The sequence below is a fragment of the Oncorhynchus keta genome, unplaced genomic scaffold (genome assembly GCF_023373465.1).
Source record: "Oncorhynchus keta strain PuntledgeMale-10-30-2019 unplaced genomic scaffold, Oket_V2 Un_scaffold_984_pilon_pilon, whole genome shotgun sequence".
NCBI lineage: Eukaryota > Metazoa > Chordata > Actinopteri > Salmoniformes > Salmonidae > Oncorhynchus > Oncorhynchus keta.
In genome coordinates, this window is record NW_026291019.1 from 806,893 (window position 1) to 832,861 (window position 25,969).

At 50.9% G+C, this 25,969-nt stretch overlaps 1 protein-coding gene and 1 long non-coding RNA gene across 2 annotated transcripts in view; both read left to right on the forward strand.

The window, feature by feature from the left end:
- Positions 1–327: 327 nt before the first annotated feature.
- fam20cl (family with sequence similarity 20 member C, like) overlaps positions 328–25,969 on the forward strand; it is a 31,539-nt gene continuing 5,897 nt past the window's right edge. The window contains exons 1-9 of the mRNA XM_052517848.1: positions 328–875; positions 2,265–2,440; positions 3,489–3,567; positions 7,250–7,342; positions 7,808–7,923; positions 8,261–8,441; positions 11,293–11,402; positions 15,323–15,404; positions 15,802–15,861. Of these exons, the coding sequence (XP_052373808.1) occupies positions 328–875; positions 2,265–2,440; positions 3,489–3,567; positions 7,250–7,342; positions 7,808–7,923; positions 8,261–8,441; positions 11,293–11,402; positions 15,323–15,404; positions 15,802–15,861 (1,445 nt within the window). The remainder of the gene's footprint in view (positions 876–2,264; positions 2,441–3,488; positions 3,568–7,249; positions 7,343–7,807; positions 7,924–8,260; positions 8,442–11,292; positions 11,403–15,322; positions 15,405–15,801; positions 15,862–25,969) is intronic.
- LOC127929692 (uncharacterized) lies at positions 24,503–25,383 on the forward strand. Its single transcript, XR_008135797.1, has 3 exons — positions 24,503–24,939; positions 24,986–25,031; positions 25,354–25,383. It is a non-coding gene; the product is annotated as an uncharacterized LOC127929692 (long non-coding RNA).

Below are 25,969 nucleotides of genomic sequence, written 5' to 3' on the forward strand. Positions count from 1 at the left end.
TATCTATACCAGAATAGAGGGCTGCTCTGACTTTTGAAAGGTCCAGTCTCTATGGGCTTCTTTCTATCTCTTTCTCTATGCTGTTTCTGAGACTCTTTCCTTCCCTCGTTCCTCTAACTTTCTCTCTCATTCTCCCACATTCACCCCCTCAACCTCTCCTACTCATCCTCCTCCTCTTCTTTCTCTCTCCAATCCTCCCTCGTCCTTTCACCTCTATTTATCCAGTTTCTCTCCTCTTCCACCTACTCTCTCTCTCTTCCTTTTTTCTCCTCCTTTACATATTTTTATCTCTCAGTCTTTCTCCAACTCTTTCTCTCCCTCAGAACGATGAGGTGGTATACGCGCCGTCGCTCTCGGACTGTCTGTCTATCGCTGGTCGTTGCCTCCCTCTCTCTCCATCTCCTCCTCACCGTACTATCTCGCTCCGTCTACCAGAACCACTGTGATGCCCCCTCCCCTCGTCAGACACACCTCAACACCCTCCGAGCCCTGGTGGATACCAACTATACCTCCAGGATGTTGGACAACTACGCCACCTATGCCAAGACACCCCCGGGCACCAGAAAAGTGAACTCTTCCCATATGGACAGCAATGGCCCTCAAGAAATGTCCGAAAAGGACGCTGTCACAACCAAAATGGCCGTCAAGGTAGGTCATGGACATAAGGAGGAAGGGCCTGTAGACTCACTCATGACGGTAAGGGTAGGAAAGTTTGGCTCGATGGGGATTAAGCCTATGGGATCCGGGATGTCGAAATTAGAGGCTCTTTTTAGCCACCCGCTCTACAACATGCCAACCCCGCCCATCCCTGAAGATGATTGGCTGCTGAAGGTGAAGCCCAAAGGGAAGGCGGGCGAGATGAGCACTCAGATGTGGTGAGTTTAGGGAAGTAGCGTGATTGTTCTGAAAAAACAGACGCATGCTGCATGATCCTTTAGTTCATTACGGCAAATATCCCTCCTATTTCTCCTGGCATCTCCTCCACTTCCTCCTCTTAACTACTTCTCTCTTGTCCTCTCCTCCTGTCGTCTCCCCCTCTTAACTACTTCTCTCTTGTCCTCTCCTCCTGTCGTCTCCTCCTCTTAACTACTTCTCTCTTGTCCTCTCCTCCTGTCGTCTCCTCCTCTTAACTACTTCTCTCTTGTCCTCTCCTCCTGTCGTCTCCTGCTCTTAACTACTTCTCTCTTGTCCTCTCCTCCTGTCGTCTCCTCCTCTTAACTACTTCTCTCTTGTCCTCTCCTCCTGTCGTCTCCTCCTCTTAACTACTTATCTCTTGTCCTCTCCTCCTGTCGTCTCCTCCTCTTAACTACTTCTCTCTTGTCCTCTCCTCCTGTCGTCTCCTCCTCTTAACTACTTATCTCTTGTCCTCTCCTCCTGTCGTATCCTCCTCTTAACTACTTCTCTCTTGTCCTCTCCTCCTGTCGTCTCCTCCTCTTAACTACTTCTCTCTTGTCCTCTCCTCCTGTCGCCTCCTCCTCTTAACTACTTCTCTCTTGTCCTCTCCTCCTGTCGTCTCCTCCTCTTAACTACTTCTCTCTTGTCCTCTCCTCCTGTCGTCTCCTCCTCTTAACTACTTCTCTCTTGTCCTCTCCTCCTGTCGTCTCCTCCTCTTAACTACTTCTCTCTTGTCCTCTCCTCCTGTCGTCTCCTCCTCTTAACTACTTCTCTCTTGTCCTCTCCTCCTGTCGTCTCCTCCTCTTAACTACTTCTCTCTTGTCCTCTCCTCCTGTCGTCTCCTCCTCTTAACTACTTCTCTCTTGTCCTCTCCTCCTGTCGTCTCCTGCTCTTAACTACTTCTCTCTTGTCCTCTCCTCCTGTCGTATCCTCCTCTTAACTACTTCTCTCTTGTCCTCTCCTCCTGTCGTCTCCTCCTCTTAACTACTTCTCTCTTGTCCTCTCCTCCTGTCGTCTCCTCCTCTTAACTACTTATCTCTTGTCCTCTCCTCCTGTCGTATCCTCCTCTTAACTACTTCTCTCTTGTCCTCTCCTCCTGTCGTCTCCTCCTCTTAACTACTTCTCTCTTGTCCTCTCCTCCTGTCGCCTCCTCCTCTTAACTACTTCTCTCTTGTCCTCTCCTCTTGTGTCTCCTCCTCTTAACTACTTCTCTCTTGTCCTCTCCTCCTGTTGTCTCCTCCTCTTAACTACTTCTCTCTTGTCCTCTCCTCCTGTCGTCTCCTCCTCTTAACTACTTCTCTCTTGTCCTCTCCTCTTGTGTCTCCAACCCTCTTCTCCTCTCCCTCTCTTTCCCCCTCCACCCTCCCCAGGGTGAGTGACAGTGACATTGGCGATGACTCAGCCCATTGGAACAGGAGCAGTGACAGCCACCCCCCCTGGCTGAGGTTCCATCTTGGTATCTCCCGTTGGCAGCTGTACCCCCACCTGGACCCCAACATGGCACCTCTTGCTCAGCAGCTCAGCACACACCGTATCGTCAGCGCAGGTGTGCGTGTGGCGTGTGGTGTGTGGTGTGTGTGTGGTGTGTGTGTGTGTGGTGTGTGTGTGTGTGTGGTGTGTGTGTGGTGTGTGTGTGTGTGTGGTGTGTGTGTGTGTGTGTGTGTGTGTGTGTGTGTGTGTGGCGGAATAGGGGGACGTTCCCCTTTGACACTGATCTTGGATGAGTATAGCAATTTCCCCACTAAGGGGGTTAAGGTTAGAATTGGAGGAGGGGAAGCTGATCCTAGATGTCTGTCAAAGGGAACCTTCACCCTGGAGTGTGTGTGGGTGGTGTGTGTGTGTTGGGTGGGGGTCTTGGGAGCCTGATTGTTGGGGGTGGGAGATATGAGGGCATTATGTCCTGTACACACAGAGAATGAAGTAGCACCCTAGAACACTATGTAGTTTACTACACCAGTGCCCTACTGTTAAAATCGCTGGGTGAGTTCCAATAATATCTCCTGTAGTGTACACTTGTATACTATTACACCAAAAGCATTGGATTGGTGGAGGCATGGGCTAGTGGGAGATTCCAACATATTTCTTATACCAGTCATGTCCTTTCAAATTAGTGAAGGGAAGTGAACAGGTGCACACTTTGGGAGGAAGGACAGATTGGGAGAATTGCAATTGCATTTCCTTAATCCCTCCCCTCTTCTCATTCTATGGGTTTTGAGAAGGAGGTGAAGAGAGAGGACGTGAGGAATCAAAGCAATGCAGTTGAGATTCTCCCATAGCTGGGAGGTAGTCTCTGTTGTGACGTTTAGAGTCAGGTATGAGGAGACCACTAGTGGATTAATGTAGAACTGCAGGATGAAAACATACAAACTGGATGACCTTATTTAGTTTCAAACAGGGGAACCCTGTGTGTGTGTGTGTGCGTGTGTGTGCGTGTGTGCGTGTGTGTGTGTGTGTGTGTGTGTGTGTGTGTGTGTGTGTGTGTGTGTGTGTGTGTGTGTGTGTGTGTGTGTGTGTGTGATAGAGAGAGCTCAGTGTGTTCTCAGTATGTGAAGTTCAAGTGTTGCTATGGTAACCCGTCTCTCTCTCTCTCTCAGTGCAGAAGTCTGGAGGGACACAGCTCAAGCTGGTGATGTCATTTCCTAACTACGGACATGCCATCCTCAAACCAATGAAGTGAGAGACTTAGACACACACGCACACACGTACACGTACACACGTACAGTAGCAACAGTTTGGACCCACCTACTCACTCAAGGGTTTTCACTTAATTTGTACTATTTTCTACATTGCAAAATAATAGTGAAGACATCAAAACTATGAAATAACACAAGTGGAATCATGTAGTAACCAAAGAAGTGTTGAACAGTATCTTTTATATTTCAGATTCTTCAAAGTAGCCACTCTTTGCCTTGATGACAGCTTTGCACACTCTTGGGTTTCTCTCAACCAGCTTAATGTGGTAGTCACCTGGAATGTATTTCAATTAACAGGTGTGCCTTGTTAACTTGTTAATTTGTGGAATTTATTTCCTTCTTAATGTGTTTGAGCCAATCAGTTGTGTTGTGACAAGGTAGGGGTGGTATACAGAAGATAGCCCTATTTGATAAAAGACCAAGTCCACATTACGGCAAGAACAGCTCAAATAAGCAAAGAGAACGACAGTCCATCATTACTTTAAGAAATGAAGGTCAGTCAATCCGTAAAATTTCAAGAACTCCGAAAGTTTCTTCAAGTGCAGTCGCAAGAACCATCAAGCACAGAGTTCAAGTAACAGACACATCTCAACATCAACTGTTCAGAGGAGACTGTGAATCAGGCCTTGATGGTCGAATTGCTGCAAAGAAACCACTACTAAAGGACACTAATAATAAGAAGCAACTTGCTTGGCCCGAGAATCACGAGCAATGGACATTAGACCGGTGGAAATCTGTCCTTTGGTCTGATGAGTGCAAATTTGAGATTTTTGGTTCCAACCGGCGTGTCTTTGTGAGACGCAGAGTAGATGAACAGATGATCTCTGCATGTGTGGTTCCCACCGTGAAGCATGGAGGAGGAGGTGTGATGGTGTGGGTGTGCTTTGCTGGTGACACTGTCAGTGATTTATTTAGAATTCAAGGCACACTTAACCAACATGGCCACCACAGCATTCTGTAGCGATACGCCATCCCATCTGGTTTGTTCTTAGTGGGACTATAATTTGTTATTCAAAAGGACAATGACCCAAAACACAAGCCTCTTGAAGCTAGGGGGCACTATTTTTATTTTTGGAAAAATAACGTTCCCAAAGTAAACGGCCTATTTCTCAGGACCAGATGCTAGAATATGCATATAATTATAGAAAACACTCTAAAGTTTCCAAAACTGTAAAAATAATGTCTGTGAGTATAACAGAACTGATATTGCAGGCGAAATCCTGAGAAAAATCCAATCGGGAAGTGACTCTTATTTTGAAACCATTGTGTTCCTATGCATCCCTATTGACCATTGAAAGGAATATCAACCAGATTCCTTTTTCTATGGCTTCCCCAAGGTGTCTACAGCCTTTAGACGTAGTTTCAGGCCTTTATTTTGAAGAATGAGCGTGAACGACCACATTGCGTAAGTGGATAGGTGGGGGCTCTCAGAGTGTTTCTTGCGCAAAAGAGAGAGGCAGCCATTGTTCCTCCCCGTCCTAGTGAAAAGCCAACTGTCCCGGTTGATATATTATTGAATAGATATTTGAAAAACACCATGAGGATTGATTATAAAAAATGTTTGTCATGTTTCTGTCGACATTATGGATATAATTTTGAATTTTTGTCTGCGTTGTCGTGACCGCTATTTCCGGTGGATTCCTGGGCATAACGCACCAAACTAACGGAGGTATTTGGATATAAAAAATATCTTTATGGAACAAAAGGAACATTTGCTGTCTAACTGGGAGTCTCGTGAGTGAAAACATCCGAAGATCATCAAAGGAGACTGTTAATTTGATTGTTTTTCTGATTTTCGTGACCAAGCTTCCTCATGCTAAGTGTACATAATGCTATGCTAGGCTATCAATAAACTTACACAAATGCTTGTATTGCTTTCGCTGTAAAGCATCATTTCAAAATCTGAGACGACAGGGTGATTAACAAAAGGCTAAACTGTGTTTCGCTATATTTCACTTGTGATTTCATGAATATGAATATTTTCTAGTAATATTTTTTGACCGTTGCGCTATGCTATTCAGCGATGACAAATATACCGGATCCGGGATGGGTAGTTCTAAGATGAAGATGTGTAAGGGCTATTTGACCAAGAAGGAGAGTGATGGAGTGCTGCATCAGATGACCTGGCCTCCACAATCACCCGACCTCAACCCAATTGTGATGGTTTGGGGTGTATAGTCTGTATAGTTGTGTTCCTGTGTTGACTGTGTATGGTCTGTATAGCTGTGTTGACTGTGTATGGTCTGTATAGTTGTGTTCCTGTGTTGACTGTGTATGGTCTGTATAGTTGTGTTCCTGTGTTGACTGTGTATGGTCTGTATAGTTGTGTTCCTGTGTTGACTGTGTATGGTCTGTATAGCTGTGTTCCTGTGTTGACTGTGTATGATCTGTATAGCTGTGTTCCTGTGTTGACTGTGTATGGTCTGTATAGCTGTGTTCCTGTGTTGACTGTGTATGGTCTGTATAGTTGTGTTCCTGTGTTGACTGTGTATGGTCTGTATAGCTGTGTTCCTGTGTTGACTGTGTATGGTCTGTATAGTTGTGTTCCTGTGTTGACTGTGTATGGTCTGTATAGTTGTGTTCCTGTGTTGACTGTGTATGGTCTGTATAGTTGTGTTCCTGTGTTGACTGTGTATGGTCTGTATAGTTGTGTTCCTGTGTTGACTGTGTATGGTCTGTATAGTTGTGTTCCTGTGTTGACTGTGTATGGTCTGTATAGTTGTGTTCCTGTGTTGACTGTGTATGGTCTGTATAGTTGTGTTCCTGTGTATGGTCTGTATAGTTGTGTTCCTGTGTTGACTGTGTATGGTCTGTATAGCTGTGTTCCTGTGTTGACTGTATATGGTCTGTATAGTTGTGTTCCTGTGTTGACTGTGTATGGTCTGTATAGTTGTGTTCCTGTGTTGACTTTGTATGGTCTGTATAGCTGTGTTCCTGTGTTGACTGTGTATGGTCTGTATAGTTGTGTTCCTGTGTTGACTGTGTATGGTCTGTATAGTTGTGTTCCTGTGTTGACTGTGTATGGTCTGTATAGCTGTGTTCCTGTGTTGACTGTGTATGGTCTGTATAGCTGTGTTCCTGTGTTGACTGTGTATGGTCTGTATAGCTGTGTTGACTGTGTATGATCTGTATAGCTGTGTTCCTGTGTTGACTGTGTATGGTCTGTATAGTTGTGTTCCTGTGTTGACTGTGTATGGTCTGTATAGCTGTGTTCCTGTGTTGACTGTATATGGTCTGTATAGTTGTGTTCCTGTGTTGACTGTGTATGGTCTGTATAGCTGTGTTCCTGTGTTGACTGTGTATGATCTGTATAGCTGTGTTCCTGTGTTGACTGTGTATGGTCTGTATAGTTGTGTTCCTGTGTTGACTGTGTATGGTCTGTATAGTTGTGTTCCTGTGTTGACTGTGTATGGTCTGTATAGCTGTGTTGACTGTGTATGATCTGTATAGCTGTGTTCCTGTGTTGACTGTGTATGGTCTGTATAGTTGTGTTCCTCTGTTGACTGTGTATGGTCTGTATAGTTGTGTTCCTGTGTTGACTGTGTATGGTCTGTATAGTTGTGTTCCTGTGTTGACTGTGTATGGTCTGTATAGTTGTGTTCCTGTGTTGACTGTGTATGATCTGTATAGTTGTGTTCCTGTGTTGACTGTGTCTCTGTCAGACAAGAGCGTGATGAGGAGACCAACTTCAACCTCTACTACTTCTCTGACTTTGAGAGACACAACGCAGAGATCGCTGCTTTTCACCTGGACAGGTAAACAATGAGTCTGTTTCTCACCTTGATAGCAACAGTCAGGGAGTATATAGCAACAGTCAGGGAGTATATAGCAACAGTCAGGTAGTATATAACAACAGTCAGGGAGTATATAGCAACAGTCAGGGAGTATATAGCAACAGTCAGGGAGTATATAACAACAGTCAGGGAGTATATAACAACAGTCAGGGAGTATATAGCAACAGTCAGGGAGTATATAGCAACAGTCAGGGAGTATATAGCAACAGTCAGGGAGTATATAGCATACCACACCACTGACTGAAATGGTGGAGAAATAGAGCAGACATTGAGAAGCATTAAATATGGACTCCTCCGTCTCTCTCTCTCTCTCCCTCTCCCATCTTTTTTTGCCCCTCTCCTCTCCCTCTCTCTACACCCCCCACCTCTCCCTCTCCCATCTCTCTCCCCTGTCCCTCCTCTCCTCTCCACTCCCCTCTCTCTCAGGGTGTTGGGTTACAGGCGGATCCCCCCAGCCGTTGGGAGGCTGGTTGACGTGGTAACAGAGATCAAAGACATCACCACTGACCACAAACTGGCCCGGACCTTCTTCACCTCTCCTGGTCTGTTTATCATTATTTCACTCCTTCCTTCCTTCACTCTATCCCTCTATCACACTCACCCCATCTCCCTCTCTCTCACTCCTCTTTCTTTACCAACACTCTCCTTATATTATATGTTTCACATCTCTGTTTTCTCTAGTGGGGAATGTGAAAATAGATGCTGCATATTATTCAGCGGAAAGGCCATTTTTGCTGAATTAATTTCTTTAATTTTCAATCTTTCTCTCTGTCAGCTCTTGAATTGCTGCCTCTCCTGTCATCTACACTGATGATGAAGAGAAGAGTGCACTCAAACTCTCCTCTCCTCTCCCCCTCCATCCCCTTCTATCTCCCCTAGTGAATAATGTGTGTTTCTATGGCCAGTGTTCCTACTACTGCAGTACGGAGCACGCTGTGTGTGGTCGACCCCAGAACCTTGAGGCCTCCCTGGCCATGATGCTGCCGGACACCTCCTTGGCTACCAGACGTAGCTGGAGGTCTCCCTGGAAACGCTCCTACAGCCGCAGCAAACTGGCAGTGTGGGTATAGAGTCTATAGCTATATCTATAGATAGATAATAACTCTAATCCGAGCCTCAACTCCAACTCCAACCCTAGCCTCAACTCTAACCCTAGCCTCTACTATAACCCTAACCTCAACCCTAACTCTAACCCAAGCCTCAACTTTAACCCTAGCCTCTACTCTAACCCTAATCTCAACCCTAACTCTAACCCTAGCCTCAACTCCAACTCCAACCCTAGCCTCAACTCTAACCCTAGCCTCAACCCTAGCCTCAACTCCAACTCCAACCCTAGCCTCAACTCTAACCCTCTACTCTAACCCTAACTCTAACCCTAGCCTCTACTCCAACTCCAACCCTAGCCTCAACTCTAACCCTAGCCTCAACTCTAACCCTAGCCTCAACTCTAACCCTAGCCTCAACTCCAACCCTAGCCTCAACTCTAACCCTAGCCTCTACTCTAACCCTAACCTCAACCCTAACTCTAACCCAAGCCTCAATTTTAACTCTAACCCTAGCCTCAACTCTAACCCTAACCTCAACCCTAACTCTAACCCTAGCCTCAACTCCAACTCCAACCCTAGCCTCAACTCTAACCCTAGCCTCTACTCTAACCCTAACCTCAACCCTAACTCCAACCCTAGCCTCTACTCTAACCCTAGCCTCAACTCTAACCCTAACCTCAACCCTAACTCCAACCCTAGCCTCTACTCTAACCCTAGCCTCAACTCCAACTCCAACCCTAGCCTCAACACTAACCCTAGCCTCAACTCTAACCCTAACCTCAACCCTAACTCTAACCCTAGCCTCAACTCCAACTCCAACCCTAGCCTCAACTCTAACCCTAGCCTCTACTCTAACCCTAACCTCAACCCTAACTCCAACCCTAGCCTCTACTCTAACCCTAGCCTCAACTCCAACTCCAACCCTAGCCTCAACACTAACCCTAGCCTCAACTCTAACCCTAACCTCAACCCTAACTCTAACCCTAGCCTCAACTTTAACTCTAACCCTCAACCCTAAATCAAATCAAATCAAATCAAATTTTATTTGTCACATACACATGGTTAGCAGATGTTAATGCGAGTGTAGCGAAATGCTTGTGCTTCTAGTTCCAACAATGCAGTGATAACCAACAAGTAATCTAACTAACAATTCCAAAACTACTGTCTTATACACAGTGTAAGGGGATAAGGAATATGTACATAAGGATATATGAATGAGTGATGGTACAGAGCAGCATACAGTAGATGGTATCGAGTACAGTATATACATATGAGATGAGTATGTAGACAAAGTAAACAAAGTGGCATAGTTAAAGTGGCTAGTGATACATGTATTACATAAGGATGCAGTCGATGATGTAGAGTACAGTATATACGTATGCATATGAGATGAATAATGTAGGGTAAGTAACATTATATAAGGTAGCATTGTTTAAAGTGGCTAGTGATATATTTACATCATTTCCCATCAATTCCCATTATTAAAGTGGCTGGAGTTGGGTCAGTGTCAGTGTGTTGGCAGCAGCCACTCAATGTTAGTGGTGGCTGTTTAACAGTCTGATGGCCTTGAGATAGAAGCTGTTTTTCAGTCTCTCGGTCCCAGCTTTGATGCACCTGTACTGACCTCGCCTTCTGGATGATAGCGGGGTGAACAGGCAGTGGTTCGGGTGGTTGATGTCCTTGATGATCTTTATGGACTTCCTGTAACATCGGGTGGTGTAGGTGTCCTGGAGGGCAGGTAGTTTGCCCCCGGTGATGCGTTGTGCAGACCTCACTACCCTCTGGAGAGCCTTACGGTTGAGGGCGGAGCAGTTGCCGTACCAGGCGGTGATACAGCCCGCCAGGATGCTCTCGATTGTGCATCTGTAGAAGTTTGTGAGTGCTTTTGGTGACAAGCCGAATTTCTTCAGCCTCCTGCGCTGCTGCGCCTTCTTCACGACGCTGTCAGTGTGAGTGGACCAATTCAGTTTGTCTATGATGTGTATGCCGAGGAACTTAAAACTTGCTAGGGGGGTGTTCCCTCTGCTGTTTCCTGAAGTCCACAATCATCTCCTTAGTTTTGTTGACGTTGAGTGTGAGGTTATTTTCCTGACACCACACTCCGAGGGCCCTCACCTCCTCCCTGTAGGCCGTCTCGTCGCTGTTGGTAATCAAGCCTACCACTGTTGTGTCGTCCGCAAACTTGATGATTGAGTTGGAGGCGTGCGTGGCCACGCAGTCGTGGGTGAACAGGGAGTACAGGAGAGGGCTCAGAACGCACCCTTGTGGGGCCCCCGTGTTGAGGATCAGCGGGGAGGAGATGTTGTTGCCTACCCTCACCACCTGGGGGCGGCCCGTCAGGAAGTCCAGTACCCAGTTGCACAGGGCGGGGTCGAGACCCAGGGTCTCGAGCTTGATGACGAGCTTGGAGGGTACTATGGTGTAGCCTCAAACCTAACTCTAACCCTCAACCCTAATTCTAACCCTCAACCCTAACTCTAACCATCAACCCTAATTCTAACCCTCAACCCTAACTCTAACTCTCAACCCTAACTCTAACCCTCAACCCTAATTCTAACCCTCAACCCTAACTCTAACCCTCAACCCTAATTCTAACCCTCAACCCTAACTCTAACCCTCAAAACTAATTCTAACCATCAACCCTAACTTTAACCCTATTCTCAACCTTAATTCTAACCCCCAACCCTAACTCTAACCCTCAACCCTAATTCTAACCCTCAACCCTAACACTAACCCTCAACCCCAATTCTAACCCTCAACCCCAACTCTAACCCTCAACCCTAATTCTAACCCTCAACCCTAACTCTAACCCTCATCCCTAACTCTAACACAAGTCTCAACTCTAACCCTGTTGTCATGTTGCAGGTGGGAGAAAGACCCAGACTACTGTGACACAGTGAAGAAGACCCCACCATACAACAAGGGAACCAGACTGGTGGACCTGATAGACATGACTATACTAGACTTCCTCATGGGTAGGTCTGGGCTGGGGAGGGAGACTGGTGGACCTGATAGACATGACAATACTAGACTTCCTCATGGGTAGGTCTGGGCTGGGGAGGGAGACTGGTGGACCTGATAGACATGACAATACTAGACTTCCTCATGGGTAGGTCTGGGCTGGGGAGGGAGACTGGTGGACCTGATAGACATGACTATACTAGACTTCCTCATGGGTAGGTCTGGGCTGGGGAGGGAGACTGGTGGACCTGATAGACATGACAATACTAGACTTCCTCATGGGTAGGTCTGGGCTGGGGAGGGAGACTGGTGGACCTGATAGACATGACAATACTAGACTTCCTCATGGGTAGGTCTGGGCTGGGGAGGGAGACTGGTGGACCTGATAGACATGACAATACTAGACTTCCTCATGGGTAGGTCTGGGCTGGGGGGGACTGGGGAGACTGGGTAGGTCTGGGTGGTGGACCTGATAGACATGACAATACTAGACTTCCTCATGGGTAGGTCTGGGCTGGGGAGGGAGACTGGTGGACCTGATAGACATGACAATACTAGACTTCCTCATGGGTAGGTCTGGGCTGGGGAGGGAGACTGGTGGACCTGATAGACATGACAATACTAGACTTCCTCATGGGTAGGTCTGGGCTGGGGAGGGAGACTGGTGGACCTGATAGACATGACAATACTAGACTTCCTCATGGGTAGGTCTGGGCTGGGGAGGGAGACTGGTGGACCTGATAGACATGACAATACTAGACTTCCTCATGGGTAGGTCTGGGCTGGGGAGGGAGACTGGTGGACCTGATAGACATGACAATACTAGACTTCCTCATGGGTAGGTCTGGGCTGGGGAGGGAGACTGGTGGACCTGATAGACATGACAATACTAGACTTCCTCATGGGTAGGTCTGGGCTGGGGAGGGAGACTGGTGGACCTGATAGACATGACAATACTAGACTTCCTCTTGGGTAGGTCTGGGCTGGGGAGGGAGACTGGTGGACCTGATAGACATGACAATACTAGACTTCCTCATGGGTAGGTCTGGGCTGGGGAGGGAGACTGGTGGACCTGATAGACATGACAATACTAGACTTCCTCATGGGTAGGTCTGGGCTGGGGAGGGAGACTGGTGGACCTGATAGACATGACAATACTAGACTTCCTCATGGGTAGGTCTGGGCTGGGGAGGGAGACTGGTGGACCTGATAGACATGACAATACTAGACTTCCTCATGGGTAGGTCTGGGCTGGGGAGGGAGACTGGTGGACCTGATAGACATGACAATACTAGACTTCCTCATGGGTAGGTCTGGGCTGGGGAGGGAGACTGGTGGACCTGATAGACATGACAATACTAGACTTCCTCATGGGTAGGTCTGGGCTGGGGAGGGAGACTGGTGGACCTGATAGACATGACAATACTAGACTTCCTCATGGGTAGGTCTGGGCTGGGGAGGGAGACTGGTGGACCTGATAGACATGACAATACTAGACTTCCTCATGGGTAGGTCTGGGCTGGGGAGGGAGACTGGTGGACCTGATAGACATGACAATACTAGACTTCCTCATGGGTAGGTCTGGGCTGGGGAGGGAGACTGGTGGACCTGATAGACATGACAATACTGACTTCCTCATGGGTAGGTCTGGGCTGGGGAGGGAGACTGGTGGACCTGATAGACATGACAATACTAGACTTCCTCATGGGTAGGTCTGGGCTGGGGAGGGAGACTGGTGGACCTGATAGACATGACAATACTAGACTTCCTCATGGGTAGGTCTGGGCTGGGGAGGGAGACTGGTGGACCTGATAGACATGACAATACTAGACTTCCTCATGGGTAGGTCTGGGCTGGGGAGGGAGACTGGTGGACCTGATAGACATGACTATACTAGACTTCCTCATGGGTAGGTCTGGGCTGGGGAGGGAGACTGGTGGACCTGATAGACATGACTATACTAGACTTCCTCATGGGTAGGTCTGGGCTGGGGAGGGAGACTGGTGGACCTGATAGACATGACAATACTAGACTTCCTCATGGGTAGGTCTGGGCTGGGGAGGGAGACTGGTGGACCTGATAGACATGACTATACTAGACTTCCTCATGGGTAGGTCTGGGCTGGGGAGGGAGACTGGTGGACCTGATAGACATGACTATACTAGACTTCCTCATGGGTAGGTCTGGGCTGGGGAGGGAGACTGGTGGACCTGATAGACATGACTATACTAGACTTCCTCATGGGTAGGTCTGGGCTGGGGAGGGAGACTGGTGGACCTGATAGACATGACAATACTAGACTTCCTCATGGGTAGGTCTGGGCTGGGGAGGGAGACTGGTGGACCTGATAGACATGACTATACTAGACTTCCTCATGGGTAGGTCTGGGCTGGGGAGGGAGACTGGTGGACCTGATAGACATGACTATACTAGACTTCCTCATGGGTAGGTCTGGGCTGGGGAGGGAGACTGGTGGACCTGATAGACATGACAATACTAGACTTCCTCATGGGTAGGTCTGGGCTGGGTAGGGGGAGGGAGACTGGTGGACCTGATAGACATGACTATACTAGACTTCCTCATGGGTAGGTCTGGGCTGGGGAGGGAGACTGGTGGACCTGATAGACATGACTATACTAGACTTCCTCATGGGTAGGTCTGGGCTGGGGAGGGAGACTGGTGGACCTGATAGACATGACAATACTAGACTTCCTCATGGGTAGGTCTGGGCTGGGGAGGGAGACTGGTGGACCTGATAGACATGACAATACTAGACTTCCTCATGGGTAGGTCTGGGCTGGGGAGGGAGACTGGTGGACCTGATAGACATGACAATACTAGACTTCCTCATGGGTAGGTCTGGGCTGGGGACCTGATAGACATGACAATACTAGAGAGGTCTGGTGGACCTGATGGAGACATGACTATACTAGACTTCCTCTTGGGTAGGTCTGGGCTGGGGAGGGAGAGGTCTGGGCTGGGTCTGGGCTGGGGGGAGACTGGTGGACCTGATAGACATGACAATACTAGACTTCCTCATGGGTAGGTCTGGGCTGGGGAGGGAGACTGGTGGACCTGATAGACATGACAATACTAGACTTCCTCATGGGTAGGTCTGGGCTGGGGAGGGAGACTGGTGGACCTGATAGACATGACAATACTAGACTTCCTCATGGGTAGGTCTGGGCTGGGGGGGAGACTGGTGGACCTGATAGACATGACTATACTAGACTTCCTCATGGGTAGGTCTGGGCTGGGGGGAGACTGGTGGACCTGATAGACATGACAATACTAGACTTCCTCATGGGTAGGTCTGGGCTGGGGAGGGAGACTGGTGGACCTGATAGACATGACAATACTAGACTTGGGTAGGTCTGGGCTGGGGAGGGAGACTGGTGGACCTGTAGACATGGTCTGGGTCTGGGGGGAGGGAGACTGGTGGACCTGATAGACATGACTATACTAGACTTCCTCTTGGGTAGGTCTGGGCTGGGGAGGGAGACTGGTGAACCTAATAGACATGACTATACTAGACTTCCTCTTGGGTAGGTCTGGGCTGGGGAGGGAAGGAGACTGGTGGAACTGATAGACATGACTATACTAGACTTCCTCTTGGGTCGGTCTGGGCTGGGGAGGGAGAATGGTGGACCTGATAGACATGACTATACTAGACTTCCTCATGGGTCGGTCTGGGCTGGGGAGGGAAGGAGACTGGTGGAACTGATAGACATGACTATACTAGACTTCCTCATGGGTCTGTCTGGGTCAGGACATAATAATATATTAGAACTATAATAGTAATGAGACTGTAATAGTAATACCTTTCTATTGTGCTGTTCATGGAGACCAAAGTCTTTTCAATTAGCAGAAAGAGGAAGAAGCTGAAAATAAAACACAAACAAACACGCGTTCAACACAAACTATTTTCTTCCAGGTAATATGGACCGACACCACTATGAGACGTTTGAGAAGTTTGGCAACAACACTTTCCTTCTGCACTTAGACAACGGGAGGGCGTGAGTATCCTGACAATGAAATTGATGATCTGTTTTTATTAATGGTGTGTGTGTGCATGTGTGTGTCTGACACTATGTCTGTGTGCTGACTACAGGTTTAACTAACGTTAGTTGATTGTAACATTGACACTGTGTGCTGACTACAGGTTTAACTAACGTTAGTTGATTGTAACATTGACACTGTGCTGACTACAGGTTTAACTAACGTTAGTTGATTGTAACATTGACACTGTGCTGACTACAGGTTTAACTAACGTTAGTTGATTGTAACATTGACACTGTGTGTTGACTACAGGTTTAACTAACGTTAGTTGATTGTAACATTGACACTGTGTGTTGACTACAGGTTTAACTAACGTTAGTTGATTGTAACATTGACACTGTGTGCTGACTACAGGTTTGGACGTCACTCTAAAGATGAACCCTCTATCCTGACACCTCTGGAGCAGTGCTGCAGGTATAACATGGGGTGCATAATTAAGCCCCAAGACTCGATGTCAGCACCCCCGCAGGAATCTCAGTAGCATAATAAAAACATCTCCATAAAAACCATCTTTTTCTGATAGAGATATCTGTTTCTGATAGAGATATATGTTTCTGATAGAGATATGTTTCTGATAGATATCTGTTTCTGATAGAGATATATGTTTCTGATAGAGATATATGTTTCTGATAGAGATATATGTTTCTGATAGAGATATATGTTTCTGATAGAGATATCTGTTTCTGATAGAGATATTTGTTTCTGATAGAGATATATGTTTCTGATAGAGATATATGTTTCTGATAGATATCTGTTTCTGATAGAGATATCTGTTTCTGATAGAGATATATGTTACTGATAGTGATATCTGTTTCTGATAGAGATATATGTTTCTGATAGAGATATATGTTTCTGATAGAGATATCTGTTTCTGATAGAGATATCTGTTTCTGATAGAGATATCTGTTTCTGATAGAGATATATGTTTCTGATAGAGATATATGTTTCTGATAGAGATATCTGTTTCTGATAGAGATATTTGTTTCTGATAGAGATATCTGTTTCTGATAGAGATATATGTTTCTGATAGAGATATATGTTTCTGATAGAGATATCTGTTTCTGATAGAGATATATGTTTCTGATAGTGATATCTGTTTCTGATAGAGATATATGTTTCTGATAGAGATATATGTTTCTGATAGAGATATCTGTTTCTGATAGAGATATCTGTTTCTGATAGAGATATCTGTTTCTGATAGAGATATTTGTTTCTGATAGAGATATCTGTTTCTGATAGAGATATCTGTTTCTGATAGAGATATTTGTTTCTGATAGAGATATCTGTTTCTGATAGAGATATCTGTTTCTGATAGAGATATTTGTTTCTGATAGAGATATCTGTTTCTGATAGAAACTGCGTCTCAATCCACCCCATCCACCAGTGTTGGTCTTCCTCATCTACAGTGGGAGGTGGCAGAGCCACAGCGGTGTTGGTCTTCCTCATCTACAGTGGGAGGTGGCAGAGCCACAGCGGTGTTGGCCTTCCTCATCTACAGTGGGAGGTGGCAGAGCCACAGCGGTGTTGGTCTTCCTCATCTACAGTGGGAGGTGGCAGAGCCACAGCGGTGTTGGCCTTCCTCATCTACAGTGGGAGGTGGCAGAGCCACAGCGGTGTTGGCCTTCCTCATCTACAGTGGGAGGTGGCAGAGCCACAGCGGTGTTGGTCTTCCTCATCTACAGTGGGAGGTGGCAGAGCCACAGCGGTGTTGGTCTTCCTCATCTACAGTGGGAGGTGGCAGAGCCACAGCGGTGTTGGTCTTCCTCATCTACAGTGGGAGGTGGCAGAGCCACAGCGGTGTTGGTCTTCCTCATCTACAGTGGGAGGTGGCAGAGCCACAGCGGTGTTGGTCTTCCTCATCTACAGTGGGAGGTGGCAGAGCCACAGCGGTGTTGTCCTTCCTCATCTACAGTGGGAGGTGGCAGAGCCACAGCGGTGTTGGTCTTCCTCATCTACAGTGGGAGGTGGCAGAGCCACAGCGGTGTTGGTCTTCCTCATCTACAGTGGGAGGTGGCAGAGCCACAGCGGTGTTGGTCTTCCTCATCTACAGTGGGAGGTGGCAGAGCCACAGCGGTGTTGGCCTTCCTCATCTACAGTGGGAGGTGGCAGAGCCACAGCGGTGTTGGTCTTCCTCATCTACAGTGGGAGGTGGCAGAGCCACAGTGGTGTTGGTCTTCCTCATCTACAGTGGGAGGTGGCAGAGCCACAGCGGTGTTGGTCTTCCTCATCTACAGTGGGAGGTGGCAGAGCCACAGCGGTGTTGGCCTTCCTCATCTACAGTGGGAGGTGGCAGAGCCACAGCGGTGTTGGTCTTCCTCATCTACAGTGGGAGGTGGCAGAGCCACAGCGGTGTTGGCCTTCCTCATCTACAGTGGGAGGTGGCAGAGCCACAGCGGTGTTGGTCTTCCTCATCTACATTTACATCATTTACATTTAAGTCATTTAGCAGACGCTTACAAATCTACAGTGGGAGGTGGCAGAGCCACAGCGGTGTTGGTCTTCCTCATCTACAGTGGGAGGTGGCAGAGCCACAGCGGTGTTGGTCTTCCTCATCTACAGTGGGAGGTGGCAGAGCCACAGCGGTGTTGGCCTTCCTCATCTACAGTGGGAGGTGGCAGAGCCACAGCGGTGTTGGTATTCCTCATCTACATTTACATCATTTACATTTAAGTCATTTAGCAGACGCTTACAAATCTACAGTGGGAGGTGGCAGAGCCACAGCGGTGTTGGTCTTCCTCATCTACAGTGGGAGGTGGCAGAGCCACAGCGGTGTTGGCCTTCCTCATCTACAGTGGGAGGTGGCAGAGCCACAGCGGTGTTGGTCTTCCTCATCTACAGTGGGAGGTGGCAGAGCCACAGCGGTGTTGGCCTTCCTCATCTACAGTGGGAGGTGGCAGAGCCACAGCGGTGTTGGTCTTCCTCATCTACAGTGGGAGGTGGCAGAGCCACAGCGGTGTTGGCCTTCCTCATCTACAGTGGGAGGTGGCAGAGCCACAGCGGTGTTGGCCTTCCTCATCTACAGTGGGAGGTGGCAGAGCCACAGCGGTGTTGGCCTTCCTCATCTACAGTGGGAGGTGGCAGAGCCACAGCGGTGTTGGCCTTCCTCATCTACAGTGGGAGGTGGCAGAGCCACAGCGGTGTTGGTCTTCCTCATCTACAGTGGGAGGTGGCAGAGCCACAGCAGTGTTGGTCTTCCTCATCTAAAGTGGGAGGTGGCAGAGCCACAGCGGTGTTGGTCTTCCTCATCCACAATGGGAGGTGGCAGAGCCACAGCGGTGTTGGCCTTCCTCATCTACAGTGGGAGGTGGCAGAGCCACAGCGGTGTTGGTCTTCCTCATCTACAGTGGGAGGTGGCAGAGCCACAGCGGTGTTGTCTTCCTCATCTACAGTGGGAGGTGGCAGAGCCACAGTGGTGTTGGTCTTCATCTCATCTACAGTACAGGGAGGTGGCAGAGCCACAGCGGTGTTGGTCTTCCTCATCTACAGTGGGAGGTGGCAGAGCCACAGCGGTGTTGGTCTTCCTCATCTACAGTGGGAGTCTTCCTCATCTACAGTGGCAGAGCCACAGCGGTGTTGGTCTTCCTCATCTACAGTGGGAGGTGGCAGAGCCACAGCGGTGTTGGCCTTCCTCATCTACAGTGGGAGGTGGCAGAGCCACAGCGGTGTTGGTCTTCCTCATCTACAGTGGGAGGTGGCAGAGCCACAGCGGTGTTGGTCTTCCTCATCTACAGTGGGAGGTGGCAGAGCCACAGCGGTGTTGGTCTTCCTCATCTACAGTGGGAGGTGGCAGAGCCACAGCGGTGTTGGCCTTCCTCATCTACAGTGGGAGGTGGCAGAGCCACAGCGGTGTTGGTCTTCCTCATCTACAGTGGGAGGTGGCAGAGCCACAGCGGTGTTGGTCTTCCTCATCTACAGTGGGGAGGTGGCAGAGCCACAGCGGTGTTGGTCTTCCTCATCTACAGTGGGAGGTGGCAGAGCCACAGCGGTGTTGGTCTTCCTCATCTACAGTGGGAGGTGGCAGAGCCACAGCGGTGTTGGTCTTCCTCATCTACAGTGGGAGGTGGCAGAGCCACAGCGGTGTTGGTCTTCCTCATCTACAGTGGGAGGTGGCAGAGCCACAGCGGTGTTGGTCTTCCTCATCTACAGTGGGAGGTGGCAGAGCCACAGCGGTGTTGGTCTTCCTCATCTACAGTGGGAGGTGGCAGAGCCACAGCGGTGTTGGTCTTCCTCATCTACAGTGGGAGTGGGGAGGTGGCAGAGCCACAGCGGTGTTGGTCTTCTCCTCATCTACAGTGGGAGGTGGCAGAGCCACAGCGGTGTTGGCCTTCCTCATCTACAGTGGGAGGTGGCAGAGCCACAGCGGTGTTGGTCTTCCTCATCTACAGTTGGCAGAGCCACAGCGGTGTTGGTCTTCCTCATCTACTTCCTCATCATTTAGCAGAGCTTACAAATCTACAGTGGGAGGTGGCAGAGCCACAGCGGTGTTGGTCTTCCTCATCTTTAAGTCAGGTCCTTCCTCAGAGCCACAGGAGGTGGCAGAGCCACAGCGGTGTTGGTCTTCCTCATCTACAGTGGGAGGTGGCAGAGCCACAGCGGTGTTGGTCTTCCTCATCTACAGTGGGAGGTGGCAGAGCCACAGCGGTGTTGGTCTTCCTCATCTACAGTGGGAGGTGGCAGAGCCACAGCGGTGTTGGTCTTCCTCATCTACAGTGGGAGGTGGCAGAGCCACAGCGGTGTTGGTCTTCCTCATCTACAGTGGGAGGTGGCAGAGCCACAGCGGTGTTGGCCTTCCTCATCTACAGTGGGAGGTGGCAGAGCCACAGCGGTGTTGGTCTTCCTCATCTACAGTGGGAGGTGGCAGAGCCACAGCGGTGTTGGTCTTCCTCATCTACAGTGGGAGGTGGCAGAGCCACAGCGGTGTTGGCCTTCCTCATCTACAGTGGGAGGTGGCAGAGCCACAGCGGTGTTGGTCTTCCTCATCTACAGTGGGAGGTGGCAGAGCCACAGCGGTGTTGGTCTTCCTCATCTACAGTGGGAGGTGGCAGAGCCACAGCGGTGTTGGTCTTCCTCATCTACAGTGGGAGGTGGCAGAGCCACAGCGGTGTTGGCCTTCCTCATCTACAGTGGGAGGTGGCAGAGCCACAGCGGTGTTGGTCTTCCTCATCTACAGTGGGAGGTGGCAGAGCCACAGCGGTCATCTACAGTGGGAGGTGGCAGAGCCACAGCTTCCTCATCTACAGTGGGAGGTGGCAGAGCCACAGCGGTGTTGGTCTTCCTCATCTACAGTGGGAGGTGGCAGAGCCACAGCGGTGTTGGCCTTCCTCATCTACAGTGGGAGGTGGCAGAGCCACAGCTGGCAGAGCCACAGCGGTGTTCTTCCTCATCTACAGTGGGAGGTGGCAGAGCCACAGCGGTGTTGGTCTTCCTCATCTACAGTGGGAGGTGGCAGAGCCACAGCGGTGTTGGCCTTCCTCATCTACAGTGGGAGGTGGCAGAGCCACAGCGGTGTTGGTCTTCCTCATCTACAGTGGGAGGTGGCAGAGCCACAGCGGGCCTTCCTCATCTACAGTGGGAGGTGGCAGAGCCACAGCGGTGTTGGTCTTCCTCATCTACAGTGGGAGGTGGCAGAGCCACAGCGGCCTTCCTCATCTACAGTGGGAGGTGGCAGAGCCACAGCGGTGTTGGTCTTCCTCATCTACAGTGGGAGGTGGCAGAGCCACAGCGGTGTGGGAGGTGGCAGAGCCACAGCGGTGTCTTCCTCATCTACAGTGGGAGGTGGCAGAGCCACAGCGGTGTTGGTCTTCCTCATCTACAGTGGGAGGTGGCAGAGCCACAGCGGTGTTGGTCTTCCTCATCTACAGTGGGAGGTGGCAGAGCCACAGCGGTGTTGGTCTTCCTCATCTACAGTGGGAGGTGGCAGAGCCACAGCGGTGTTGGTCTTCCTCATCTACAGTGGGAGGTGGCAGAGCCACAGCGGTGTTGGCCTTCCTCATCTACAGTGGGAGGTGGCAGAGCCACAGCGGTGTTGGCCTTCCTCATCTACAGTGGGAGGTGGCAGAGCCACAGCGGTGTTGGCCTTCCTCATCTACAGTGGGAGGTGGCAGAGCCACAGCGGTGTTGTCTTCCTCATCTACAGTGGGAGGTGGCAGAGCCACAGCGGTGTTGGTCTTCCTCATCTACAGTGGGAGGTGGCAGAGCCACAGCGGTGTTGGTCTTCCTCATCTACAGTGGGAGGTGGCAGAGCCACAGCGGTGTTGGTCTTCCTCATCTACAGTGGGAGGTGGCAGAGCCACAGCGGTGTTGGTCTTCCTCATCTACAGTGGGAGGTGGCAGAGCCACAGCGGTGTTGGTCCTTCCTCATCTACAGTGGGAGGTGGCAGAGCCACAGCGGTGTTGGTCTTCCTCATCTACAGTGGGAGGTGGCAGAGCCACAGCGGTGTGTCTTCCTCATCTACATCTTGGTCTTCCTCATCTACAGTGGGAGGTGGCAGAGCCACAGCGGTGTTGGTCTTCCTCATCTACAGTGGGAGGTGGCAGAGCCACAGCGGTGTTGGTCTTCCTCATCTACAGTGGGAGGTGGCAGAGCCACAGCGGTGTTGGTCTTCCTCATCTACAGTGGGAGGTGGCAGAGCCACAGCGGTGTTGGTCTTCCTCATCTACAGTGGGAGGTGGCAGAGCCACAGCGGTGTTGGTCTTCCTCATCTACAGTGGGAGGTGGCAGAGCCACAGCGGTGTTGGTCTTCCTCATCTACAGTGGGAGGTGGCAGAGCCACAGCGGTGTTGGTCTTCCTCATCTACAGTGGGAGGTGGCAGAGCCACAGCGGTGTTGGCCTTCCTCATCTACAGTGGGAGGTGGCAGAGCCACAGCGGTGTTGGTCTTCCTCATCTACAGTGGGAGGTGGCAGAGCCACAGCGGTGTTGGTCTTCCTCATCTACAGTGGGAGGTGGCAGAGCCACAGCGGTGTTGGTCTTCCTCATCTACAGTGGGAGGTGGCAGAGCCACAGCGGTGTTCTTCCTCATCTACAGTGGGAGGTGGCAGAGCCACAGCGGTGTTGGTCTTCCTCATCTACAGTGGGAGGTGGCAGAGCCACAGCGGTGTTGGTCTTCCTCATCTACAGTGGGAGGTGGCAGAGCCACAGCGGTGTTGGTCTTCCTCATCTACAGTGGGAGGTGGCAGAGCCACAGCGGTGTTGGCCTTCCTCATCTACAGTGGGAGGTGGCAGAGCCACAGCGGTGTTGGTCTTCCTCATCTACAGTGGGAGGTGGCAGAGCCACAGCGGTGTTGGTCTTCCTCATCTACAGTGGGAGGTGGCAGAGCCACAGCGGTGTTGGTCTTCCTCATCTACAGTGGGAGGTGGCAGAGCCACAGCGGTGTTGGTCTTCCTCATCTACAGTGGGAGGTGGCAGAGCCACAGCGGTGTTGGTCTTCCTCATCTACAGTGGGAGGTGGCAGAGCCACAGCGGTGTTGGTCTTCCTCATCTACAGTGGGAGGTGGCAGAGCCACAGCGGTGTTGGCCTTCCTCATCTACAGTGGGAGGTGGCAGAGCCACAGCGGTGTTGGCCTTCCTCATCTACAGTGGGAGGTGGCAGAGCCACAGCGGTGTTGGTCTTCCTCATCTACAGTGGGAGGTGGCAGAGCCACAGCGGTGTTGGTCCTTCCTCATCTACAGTGGGAGGTGGCAGAGCCACAGCGGTGTTGGTCTTCCTCATCTACAGTGGGAGGTGGCAGAGCCACAGCGGTGTTGGTCTTCCTCATCTCTAGTGGGAGGTGGCAGAGCCACAGCCTTCCTCATCTGGTCTTGGCAGAGCCACAGCGGTCTTCCTCATCTACAGTGGGAGGTGGCAGAGCCAGAGCCACAGCGGTGTTGGTCTTCCTCATCTACAGTGGGAGGTGGCAGAGCCACAGCGGTGTTGGTCTTCCTCATCTACAGTGGGAGGTGGCAGAGCCACAGCGGTGTTGGTCTTCCTCATCTACAGTGGGAGGTGGCAGAGCCACAGCGGTGTTGTCCTTCCTCATCTACAGTGGGAGGTGGCAGAGCCACAGCGGTGTTGGTCTTCCTCATCTACAGTGGGAGGTGGCAGAGCCACAGCGGTGTTGGCCTTCCTCATCTACAGTGGGAGGTGGCAGAGCCACAGCGGTGTTGGCCTTCCTCATCTACAGTGGGAGGTGGCAGAGCCACAGCGGTGTTGGCCTTCCTCATCTACAGTGGGAGGTGGCAGAGCCACAGCGGTGTTGGCCTTCCTCATCTACAGTGGGAGGTGGCAGAGCCACAGCGGTGTTGGTCTTCCTCATCTACAGTGGGGCAGAGCCACTTCCTCATCTACAGTGGGAGGTGGCAGAGCCACAGCGGTGTTGGCCTTCCTCATCTACAGTGGGAGGTGGCAGAGCCACAGCGGTGTTGGCCTTCCTCATCTACAGTGGGAGGTGGCAGAGCCACAGCGGTGTTGGCCTTCCTCATCTACAGTGGGAGGTGGCAGAGCCACAGCGGTGTTGGCCTTCCTCATCTACAGTGGGAGGTGGCAGAGCCACAGCGGTGTTGGTCTTCCTCATCTACAGTGGGAGGTGGCAGAGCCACAGCGGTGTTGGTCTTCCTCATCTACAGTGGGAGGTGGCAGAGCCACAGCGGTGTTGGCCTTCCTCATCTACAGTGGGAGGTGGCAGAGCCACAGCGGTGTTGGCCTTCCTCATCTACAGTGGGAGGTGGCAGAGCCACAGCGGTGTTGGTCTTCCTCATCTACAGTGGGAGGTGGCAGAGCCACAGCGGTGTTGGTCTTCCTCATCTACAGTGGGAGGTGGCAGAGCCACAGCGGTGTTGGTCTTCCTCATCTACAGTGGGAGGTGGCAGAGCCACAGCGGTGTTGGTCTTCCTCATCTACAGTGGGAGGTGGCAGAGCCACAGCGGTGTTGGCCTTCCTCATCTACAGTGGGAGGTGGCAGAGCCACAGCGGTGTTGTCCTTCCTCATCTACAGTGGGAGGTGGTGGCAGAGCCAGCCACAGCGGTGTTGGTCTTCCTCATCTACAGTGGGAGGTGGCAGAGCCACAGCGGTGTTGGCCTTCCTCATCTACAGTGGGAGGTGGCAGAGCCACAGCGGTGTTGGTCTTCCTCATCTACAGTGGGAGGTGGCAGAGCCACACCGGTGTTGGCCTTCCTCATCTACAGTGGGAGGTGGCAGAGCCACAGCGGTGTTGGTCTTCCTCATCTACAGTGGGAGGTGGCAGAGCCACAGCGGTGTTGGTCTTCCTCATCTACAGTGGGAGGTGGCAGAGCCACAGCGGCGTTGGCCTTCCTCATCTACAGTGGGAGGTGGCAGAGCCACACCGGTGTTGGCCTTCCTCATCTACAGTGGGAGGTGGCAGAGCCACAGCGGTGTTGGTATTCCTCATCTAGAGTGGGAGGTGGCTGAGCCACAGCGGTGTTGGTATTCCTCATCTAGAGTGGGAGGTGGCTGAGCCACAGCGGTGTTGGTCTTCCTCATCTACAGTGGGAGGTGGCAGAGCCACAGCGGAGGTGGTCTTCCTCATCTACAGTGGGAGGTGGCAGAGCCACACCGGTGTTGGCCTTCCTCATCTACAGTGGGAGGTGGCAGAGCCACAGCGGTGTTGGTCTTCCTCATCTACAGTGGGAGGTGGCAGAGCCACAGCGGTGTTGGTCTTCCTCATCTACAGTGGGAGGTGGCAGAGCCACAGCGGTGTTGGTCTTCCTCATCTACAGTGGGAGGTGGCAGAGCCACAGCGGTGTTGGTCTTCCTCATCTACAGTGGGAGGTGGCAGAGCCACAGCGGTGTTGTCCTTCCTCATCTACAGTGGGAGGTGGCAGAGCCACAGCGGTGTTGGTCTTCCTCATCTACAGTGGGAGGTGGCAGAGCCACAGCGGTGTTGGCCTTCCTCATCTACAGTGGGAGGTGGCAGAGCCACACCGGTGTTGGTATTCCTCATCTAGAGTGGGAGGTGGCAGAGCCACAGCGGTGTTGGTCTTCCTCATCTACAGTGGGAGGTGGCAGAGCCACAGCGGTGTTGGTCTTCCTCATCTACAGTGGGAGGTGGCAGAGCCACAGCGGTGTTGGCCTTCCTCATCTACAGTGGGAGGTGGCAGAGCCACAGCGGTGTTGGTCTTCCTCATCTACAGTGGGAGGTGGCAGAGCCACAGCGGTGTTGGTCTTCCTCATCTACAGTGGGAGGTGGCAGAGCCACAGCGGTGTTGGTCTTCCTCATCTACAGTGGGAGGTGGCAGAGCCACAGCGGTGTTGGCCTTCCTCATCTACAGTGGGAGGTGGCAGAGCCACAGCGGTGTTGGTCTTCCTCATCTACAGTGGGAGGTGGCAGAGCCACAGCGGTGTTGGTCTTCCTCATCTACAGTGGGAGGTGGCAGAGCCACAGCGGTGTTGGTCTTCCTCATCTACAGTGGGAGGTGGCAGAGCCACAGCGGTGTTGGCCTTCCTCATCTACAGTGGGAGGTGGCAGAGCCACAGCGGTGTTGGTCTTCCTCATCTACAGTGGGAGGTGGCAGAGCCACAGCGG